This window comes from Galleria mellonella, unplaced genomic scaffold, assembly GCF_026898425.1.
Source record: "Galleria mellonella isolate WM207_F2 unplaced genomic scaffold, CSIRO_AGI_GalMel_v1 utg4725, whole genome shotgun sequence".
NCBI lineage: Eukaryota > Metazoa > Arthropoda > Insecta > Lepidoptera > Pyralidae > Galleria > Galleria mellonella.
This window is the reverse complement of record NW_026442103.1, coordinates 1,476-11,354: the sequence shown is the minus strand read 5'-3', so window position 1 is coordinate 11,354 and position 9,879 is coordinate 1,476. Positions and strand designations below refer to the sequence as shown.

At 52.3% G+C, this 9,879-nt stretch overlaps 1 protein-coding gene across 1 annotated transcript; it reads right to left on the bottom strand.

Annotated features, from left to right (window-relative positions):
* Nucleotides 1–5,199: 5,199 nt before the first annotated feature.
* LOC116413489 (uncharacterized) lies at nt 5,200–7,357 on the bottom strand. The gene has a single exon (XM_052898628.1). It carries the CDS (start codon nt 6,760–6,762, stop codon nt 5,200–5,202), a length of 1,563 nt encoding a protein of 520 aa, XP_052754588.1. The 5' UTR covers nt 6,763–7,357.
* Between the last annotated feature and the right edge of the window lie 2,522 nt (nt 7,358–9,879).

Here is a 9,879-nt window from a genome sequence, read left to right as displayed (position 1 = left end):
GACCTCTTAATCTCAAAAAAATGTGCCCGAATCTGACTCAACTTACACGGGAAGTTGGGTCAGATTCGAGTACTTTTTTGCACGTACGCACGCATGCACGCATACACGCACGCACGCACGTACGTACATACGTACGTATGTACGTTTATGCGTAAATACATACATAAATTTGTATGTTTACTTTTTACGTATAGAATTTGTTTCGTACCAAGAAAGGACGAACTGATGGCACTTTGTTTTGCGTAAATAAGATTCCGGGATTCCGGTATTTCCGGTCAGCCCGATTAAAGACCTGAATTTTTTTAATTTCCTAGAAACTGGTTGTTCTGTTTACTGACCCCCCGACACACGATTATACGATAGAAATATTCAAACGAACCGAGAACCTTTTGAATATTGCTTTAAAATGCCATGTTACATTTTAAATCGTAGGAACGCATGTATTATCCTTAATTTATTTATTTATTTATATCTATACTTATCACTATATATATTATATTATTTGTGGGACCAATCTGTAAGTATATCCTTTCAAATAAAGACTTTGTTACCTCATAATTATGACGTAACAAACTTAAAAAATATAACCGAATTGAGAGCCTCCTTTTTTAAAGTCGGTTGAAAATACAATCAGTTTTGTACACTTAAGTTTACTTGACAGATCTAACATGTCTCTTATAAACAAGTAAATATAATAAATAACGTAGTGAAAATATTTATTCTATGATTAATAACTGTTATTCACTGTTGACCTCGTTTCTACAAAAGATAACATGTTATGAAATACATGTTTACTCAGATAAAAAAAAAAGATATTTTATAGATAAGATTAAGTTTTATTTTTATCATTAGATGTTTTAATAATGTTTATGCTGCGACTAAATGTATATATATAATATACATTTATTCGTTCTCTTGTAATTGTTATCAAATTCTATCACAATTCTATTTTCAAATCTAATTACTACGACTCATGTAATGTGTTATCAAGCTTAAATTTGTTGTCATTATGTTTTTTTTTTTTTAGCAAATAAACACATCTTTTATTTCTTCTCTGTATAGAATACAGATACAGATACAGGTTCTTGGAATAGATTAGCGATGTATAAATTTGTACATTGTTGCATTTTTACATATTTTGAGTTCTAGAAAAATAGAATCTCCATCTATTCAACACTTGTCTTAATACCAACATCAGCTTATCACTTCTAGTTTACAAGTAAACCACAAAACTGGTTGTGGAAGAGTATTATTAGTAATGGGGACAAGAGATCCCATTCTAGCAATAGAACATATCAGGTTGTGTAAAAAAATCACAAAATCGTATCTAAAAAAAAGAAATGTACTTACGACTATAACAAAAATGGTTTGTTAATAATGGGGGTTAGCAACCCCATTACTGTCAAAAAGGACCCAATCAGGTCGATCTCCTTGCGGTTCCCCTTGGAAACCATCGTGATTCATCCTCGCCTATCATCTCTCACTGGTGGCGTCCATCAACCATCGTGGCGAATTCAACGATAAATTAGTCACGATTGTTTCCAGGGGAAACCGCGTGGAACTCGACCTGATAGGGTATATTGATAGCAACGGGAACTAACCTCCACATTACTAACAATCCCTTCCCAACTAGTCAGTTTTAAAAAATCCTATGTGTGTAGAATAAAAAACCAAACCGTGTACCAACTTTTATTCTAAATCGAGTATTTTTGCATGAAAGGGTAAAAACATTCATCCATACATCATACCCTGTACAATTTATACAAAAACGCCACGATCTGTGATTGTAACAACTACAGAAATAAGTCACATCTGTACATGTGACATTGTGTGCGTGTGTAGTTAGGGATAGCGCGGGAAAAGCGCGCGCTTAGATGTATGTGAATTGTGCCGTCACATTATCCTTTTCATACGTTGTAGATATTGTATGCTCTATCCTTCTCTGACATAGGCGGCTATTGAAGCGTAGACTAGACACATCTAGTGGTGTATGGTAGCTGACGTGTTTTTTTTTCGTACAGTTTTTGCTGTTGGCCGCAGATGGCCTTTACAGCTTCACCGAGCGCGTGTGCAGGGGCGAGTGCTGAAGGCACTCCAAGCCCGCGAGAGGGGAGCGACGTGAGGCGTCAGCTCTTTCAGATGGACTGCGGTGTTTGCGCCCGAGGGCGCCCTAGTGGCTCGAACCTCGACTCAGGCCACCGCACTTCGGCCCCCGTCAGGGCGGGGGTCGGTAGATCGAGGGGGGGGGTCGCCGCCGTCGACGTTGGCGGACGAGACATACGAACGGCGCACGGGCAGACGTCTGCCCGGTCGATGACGCGAACCGGGTGTGCTGGGTCCTCGTCCCCGCCGGCGGGGACGGTGTGTGCGATGTGTTGGCGTGTGTGTGCTCGCGGAGAGACTGGACGAAGGTTCCGCGGAAGAGGTCCCGCTGGTGTCATTCACCGCCGTTATGGGGTCGTCGGGGTCGATGAGTGCGTGCCTCGGGCGTCGCCGTCGGCGTTTATCGTTCTCCTTAGGGGTGTACGCACACGCTTTAGCGATGAGCGGGTTTGGGTGGGTTTCGGCGGTGCTGAAGTAGCGTCGAGACGCTTCCTTCATGAATTTGCGAATGGACTGGATTTTTAGATCACGATGTAGATCTGCGTTGCGTACGTACCACGGGGCCCCCGTGGCTCGCCGCAGGAACTTGTTCTGCACCACCTGAAGGGTGTGCAGGTACGAGGGGGGGGCGTGCGCAAACACGACGCTTGCGTACGTCATGACTGGCCGTATGCAGGCCTTGTAAAGTCGCAGCTTCGCATTCAGCGATAGCTTGCTATTTACATTGAGAAAGGGGTGGAGGCGTCCCAGTATGAAACTGGCCTTGCCTCGGACTGTTTTGATATGAGGTGCGAAGCTCATTTTTGAGTCGAGTTCGACACCGAGGTATTTAGACCTCTTAGCCCACGGAATGGGCGTGTCGAACATCTTGATTGGTTTCGGAGGCGACAACTGATTATTTGTCGTGAAGAGGACGGCGGCGCTTTTGTCGGGATTTACCTCTATGCGCCATTTGCGGAACCACTGGCCCAGCTCGTCGGCCGCCCGCTGTAGTCTCTTGACCACGGGGGCGACCGACGGGCTGTCCGTGTATAACGCTGTGTCGTCAGCGTAGAGGGCTATGTGCACTCGGGGCTGGCGAGGGATGTCGTTGGTATACAACGAGAAGAGAGTGGGAGAGAGGACGGCGCCCTGCGGGACGCCGGCTCTCAACGGTCTTGCGCTGGATCGCGCACCGTTGACGTTGTAGCGATAGGTCCTATTCGACAGGAAGGCTCGTATGATGTGCACGAGCCTGTCCGGCACTCCCATCTTGTGCAGCTTGTATATCAAGCCGCTGTGCCAGACTTTGTCGAAGGCCTTCGCCACATCGAAGAATAGGACGCCTGTGACCCCTTTGGGCGCTAGGCGTCGGGCGTTGAGGATATGCTCGACTAAGCGATGGACTTGATGAACAGCCGAGTGCCTGGCTCTGAAACCGAACTGTTCATCGATTTGCACGCCCTCGGACTGCATCCAGTCTTTCAGGCGCGCCAGGATAAGCCTCTCATACAGCTTCCCCAACGAGTTGAGGAGGCTGATGGGGCGAAAGCTGGTGGGAAGGGACTTGTCCTTGGATGGTTTGGGAAACCCTATCACGTCGGCCTCTTTCCAAGCCTCCGGGAAGAGGGCGTTGGAGATGGCCGCATTGAAAATTGCTACTAACAGTAGCAGAATGCTTTCCGGCAGACTCTTAAGGAGTCTGTTTGTGATACCGTCGGCACCGGGTGCCTTACGGGGAGAGGTATTTTTAATGAGCGATCGCACCTCGTCTAGAGTGACGGGGGAGAGAGACGATGTGGGCGGGATCGACACGATCCGCTCCACCTCGGATTCGACCTCCTCTAGATGACCGATTGGCACCGGGAGGGTGCTCGGGGAGCATTGAGTTTCGAGGCTGTCGGCCAAGCATTCGGCTTTGTCCTCGTCGAAAAGGGCTAACGATTGGTCAGGTCGGACCAGTGGCGGCAGGTCCGAGAGGTCTTGATCGGTTTTGAGAGATTTGGCAATGCGCCAGTACGCGGTGTGACTGGGGGTGAGCTCCCTAGTGAAGTCATCCCATCTGTCTTTCCGTAGTTCCGCTATGCGGGTCTTTACTTCACGCTGTAAAGCTCGCAGGCGGACTCGGTTTTGGTCGGAGGGGTAGCGATCATAGTGTCGCGTGGCGGCGTTCTTTGCGCGCAGCAGAGCCCTTACGTCATCAGGCAGTTTCCATCTACGGTCTCCCGTGTCCGGAACCTCCCTGGAGCAGTCCTTGACTGCCGACTGCAGGTGCTCAGTGAGCGCATCGATGGCAATGTTCGTGTCTTCGATAGACACGATGCTGTCTGGAATGCGGTCCAGCACTGGAGTGTCTGTCGACTCGAGGACTTCCACGAGCCGGCTCCAGTCTGTTACCGTTCTGAGTTTTGGCGCTCCGTCGGCTGGTGGACCTAGGGTGAGAGTGACGGGGCGGTGGTCGGAGGTTAATTCGGCATGGACCTCTATGGAACTCAGCCTGAGGGCTACGTTCTTTAGTAGGGCCAGGTCGAGAACGCATGGCTGGTGCGCTGGGTTTATTGGGTAGTGCGTAGGATGCACAGGCGGGAGGATGTCGTAACCCAGGGAGACCGATAGGCTTTCCAGGGTTAGACCGTTTCGGTTTGGGTGGACACAGCCCCAGTTGCTGTGTTTGCTGTTTAAATCCCCCGCTATGATTACCGAGTCCCCCAGGGCCAGGAGGGCTTGGAGGTCGGCGCGGAGGATCTTTTTAGTGGGAGGGAGGTATGCCGATACTAAATATATCGGTCTATGGTCGGTCATCGCTAGGAGACACACCGAGGCTTCGATGTTTTCGAGCGGGGGCGTGTCGATCGGGATGCATTGCAGGGACCTCCTGTAATAGATTAACGTACCGCCGCCTCGGCCGACGCGGTCGTCTCTTTTGACTAGATAGTTCGCGATCCTAGGATCGCGCATCGAAGGTTTCAGGAAGGTCTCCTGCACGAGGAGAACGTCCACCTGATGGTCGGTGAGGAATACGCCGATTTCTTCTTTCTGGCTATGAAGTCCGTTGGCGTTGAAGAACGCCAACTTTACGGACCGAGGTTTGCACCTTAGACCTTTACGACCCATAACTTAAATGGTGAAGTTTGACACCGCGACTAGCACGCTGATATGCTCGCAGACGGCTGCGAGCTTGTCTTGTGGGGTTTTCGCGAGCCTCAGCTTGGAGGCCAGGGCGGAGATCTCGCCTGCGTCTATGGCGCAGGCGAGCTTCGCCACCAGTGCGAAGTCGGCGGCGAATCCAGTGCCGCTGACCGCGCTGAGCTGCGGGGTGGGGCTGGGTGGGGACGGGGGGGCCGCTGCTTTGGCCGGCGTCGGGGCTGCAGTAGGCGCAGGGGGCGGGGGGGTCGCCTTCACGACCGGAGGCCGCACCCATGCGTTCTTGGGCGGTGGGGGCGCAGTTGTAGGCTGCGGGGCGGGTGGGGGCGCGGGGCGCGCGGCTCGAGGGGCCGGGGCTTTCGCGACCTTCGAGGGGGCGGCCTTGTTGTGGCCGGGACGTGGGGCACGGGGGCAGCCACGGTAGTTGGCCGTGTGGCCCTGCTGACCGCAGAGCACACAGCTCGGAGGGGTCTGAGTGTTTGCGACGCGGTCGCATTGTTTTGTGCCATGGTCTCCCAGGCACTTCACGCAGCGCTCGCGTGCGAAACAGTTACGGGCAGAATGCCCGTAGAATTGACAGCGGTGACACTGTCCGGGGTAAGTCCGCTTGTTGGGCGGCTCAACAGAAAGGCCTGATATCAGGCAGACTGTTTTGATGTTAAATATTGCCTTTCCCTCGGGGGAAAGGTCCAGGACTACAAGCACCATGTCCAGTGGTGCTTTTGTTCTGGCACGGTACATTCTGTGCACTTCGTGCACAGGATAATGTTGTGCGCGTAGATCTGTCAGGACCTCCTGACAGTCTATTTCGCGTGGGACTCCACGTATGACGACGCGGAGCCTCTTCTCTTCTTCGAGGGCGTAGGTGTGGTAGCCCACACTGTTCGCCCTAAGGAAGGCGGTCAGCTGCCTATGGTCCGCCGGAGTGGGGACCGTTACTTTAATACCCACGGAGGTAACCCTCGCGTGGGTGAAGGAGATGCGCTTTTCTTTTAGCGCAGCGGACACCTTGTTCCAGGACGACTTGTCCTGGATAACAATCGGCGGGGGTTTTCTGCTCCCCGCATGATCGCGGGTTTTAATACCCGCGGTGGACGGGACGGCCGCTCCTTCTGTGGAGCGTTGGGTTTTGGCCGGCGGAGTGTTTTTATTTTTCTTAGCGCGCTTAGCGCGCTTGGCCCCAACTACAATGAAGTCCTCGTCGGAGGAGGACTGGTCGGTCGCGGACGCGGCGTCGGAGTCGGCCGATGGAGTGTCGCACTCCATGTCGGCCGGAGAGGGAGGACGGCTAGAGCCGTCGGAGTTTGAGGACGATGCCCCCGGTGAGGCCGGAGACACGTCCCCTGGGGACGATGGAGCGGAGGACTCCCCGGTGTCCTCTCGGTTAGAGGACGCCGGCGAGGCGGGAGAGTTCTCGTGCACCACCGGGGTGCCGATTTCTTTGCGAAAGGCATCGAAGATGCCCTTCCCGAATTTTGTCTCTAAAAATGCGAAAAATCGCGGGAGGTCGCCTTGGGAAACCTCTATGGTTCCCATGGTCACCCCCTTACAGCGGGCTACCCGACTAATTTAATTAGAGAGTAATTTATTTTATACACACCCGACCGGGGTCGGGTGCAATATTAAAATTGGCTATTAATTTAATATCTATCTTATCAATAATACTATAATTAAGATAAAATGTAACTACGTTAAGATATATTATAAGAAGCCGGTAACCGTTTCTAACGGTCGATGTATAACCGACCGTTATCTTATCTGCTACTTAACGGTCGCCGCCGGGCCCGCCCGGCGGCTTGTGTAACGGTTTCCCCTTCCCCTAGGGGAGGGGGGGTGTGTGCTACTACTCGTAAACCGCTAATGCGGTAATGAGTGCCTACTCACCGATACACCTGCAGCTGTGAGTGGTGATCGCGTGGGGTCACTGTCACAGTCACTTCACAGTCACTTTGTGCACTTGCCCAACAATACCGGAAAAATATTTGAAATAATTCACCGGAACACTTATTGGATTAACTGATATCTAACGCGACGCGGCGCGAGTCGTGTGCGTGGCGGTACGCGAGATGCGATGTGACGCGAATGCGAACAATAATAATAATGTTTTCGCTCCGATTGTTGTGTGTAAGCATATGCTCACCTCAACAGATCGAATCGGAATGTCGTGAACGACCTCTGGTAATGAACGAATCCAATATTCGTAATATATATATACGTGTCGACGGGGCCGCAGCGAGCTACGTGAGCACATCGGGGGGGTTACGGAGAGAGAGAGAGCGAAACGTAGAGCGAGCGAGCGAGACAGACAGACAGTGTACTACTTGCTTGCTCGGTTACATTTTACGGATTATGTTGTCGTTGTTGTTGTGTGTTATACTACTTTGTACTTGTACAATGTTGTATGTATATATATATTTATTTATTTATCGGGGGAGTCGGGAGTCGGGCAGTCGGGCAGTCGGGCGTTCAGCAGAGACGGTGCTCGGTGATAATGATGGCGATGGCGATGGCGGGGTGACGGTGACGACTGTTGCTTGCTTTTGGATGGAGAAACGCATATATGGACAATAGAATGCATGCATGCATGCTCGCACGCGCATATATTTATGCCCCCGGTGAGGCCGGAGACACGTCCCCTGGGGACGAGGGAGCGGAGGACTCCCCGGCGTCCTCTCGGTTAGAGGACGCCGGCGAGGCGGGAGAGTTTTCGTGCACCACCGGGGTGCCAGCTTCGTTACGGAAGGCATCGAAGATGCCCTTTCCGAATCTATTTTCCAAAAACGCGAAAAAACGCGGGAGGTCGTCCTGGGAAACCTCTAAGGTTCCCATGGTCACCTCCTTACAACGGGCAACCCGGCTTATTAAAATAATAAATAATTTATAAACACCCGACTGGTGCAATACTGCACCCGACTCCCATCGGGTACAATACAGACTACAAAGAAATTTCTTATCTTATCTATAAACTATAAATAAAGAAAGAGTAAAATTAAAATTATCACTACAAAGAAATCCGATAACCGTTTCTAACAGTCGATGTCTGATCGACCGTTATCTTATCTCTTGTAACGGTCGCCGCCGGGTCGGTCCACAAGGTGACGGTCCCCACTCCGGCGGACCATAGACAGTTAACCGCCTTTCTAAGGGCGAACAGTGTGGGCTACCACACCTACGCCCCCGACGACGAGAAAATGCTCCGCGTCGTACGGGGAGTCCCGCGCAAGTTAGACTGCCAGGAGGTCCTGGCTGATCTACGCGCGCAGAAATATCCCGTGCACGAGGTGCACAGATGTACCGCGCCAGGACGAAGGCGCCATTAGACATGGTGCTCGTAGTCCTTGACCTTTCCCCCGAGGGAAAGGCGATTTTAAACATCAAAAATGTCTGCCTGATCTCAGGCCTCTCCGTCGAGCCGCCCAACAAGCGGACCTACCCCGGACAGTGTCACAGCTGTCAATTCTACGAACACTCTGCCCGTAATTGCTTCGCGCGCGAGCGTTGCGTAAAGTGCCTTGGCGATCATGGCACTAAACAATGCGATCGCGTCGCAAACACTCAAACCCAGCCGAGCTGTGTGCTCTGCGGTCAGCAGGGCCACACGGCAAATTACCGTGGTTGCCCCCGCGCCCCACGTCCTGGCCACAACAAGGCCGCCCCCTCTCAGGTCGCGAAAGCCCCGGCCCCACGCGCCGCGCGCCCCGCGCCCCCACCCGCCCCGCAGCCTACAACTGCGCCCCCACCGCCCAAGAATGCATGGGTGCGGGCTCCGGTCGTCAAGGCGACACCCCCCCCCGCCCCCTGCGCCCTTTGCAGCCCCGATGCTGGCCAAAGCAGTAGCCTCCCCACCCCCACCCCGCAGCTCAGCGCAGTTGGCGGCTCGGGATTCGCCGCCAACTTCGCCCTGGTGGCGAAGCTCGCCTGCACCATAGACGCAGGCGAGATCTCCGCCCTGGCCTCCAAGCTGAGGTCCGCGAAGTCCCCTCAGGACAGGCTCGCAGCCGTCTGCGAGCACATCAGCGTTTTAGATGCGGTTACAAATTTCATCGTTTAAATTATGGGACGTAAAGGTCTAAGGTGCAAACCTCGGTCCGTTTAGTTGGCGCTCTACAACGCCAATGGACTTCAAGGCCAGAAGGAAGAGATAAGAGAATTCCTCACCGACCATCAGGTGGACGTTCTCCTCATACAGGAGACCTTCCTGAAACTTTCGATGCGCGATCCTAGGATCGCGAACTATCTAGTCAAAAGAGACGACTGCGTCAGCCGAGGTGGCGGTAAATTAATATATTACAGGAGGTCCCTGCAATGTACCCCGATCGATACGCCCCCGCTCGAAAACATCGAAGCCTCGGTGTGTCTTCTAGCGATGACCGACCATAGACCGATATACTTAGTATCGGGATATCTCCCTCCGACGAAAAAGATTCTCCGCGCCGACCTCCAAGCCCTTTTGGCCCTGGGGGATTCGGTAATTATAGCGGGCGATTTAAACAGTAAGCACAGCAGGGCTGTGTCTTCCAAAATCGCAACGGTCTAACCCTGGAACGCCTATCGACCTCCTTGGGTTACGACATTCTTCCGCCCGTGCATCCTACGCACTACCCTACAAACACTGCGCATCAGCCATGCATTCTCGACCTGGCCCTACTAAAG

Excerpts from the sequence above, each read along its gene's own strand:
- LOC116413489 (XM_052898628.1), bottom strand. The coding sequence starts at position 6,762 with ATGGGAACCATAGAGGTTTCCCAAGGCGACCTCCCGCGATTTTTCGCA.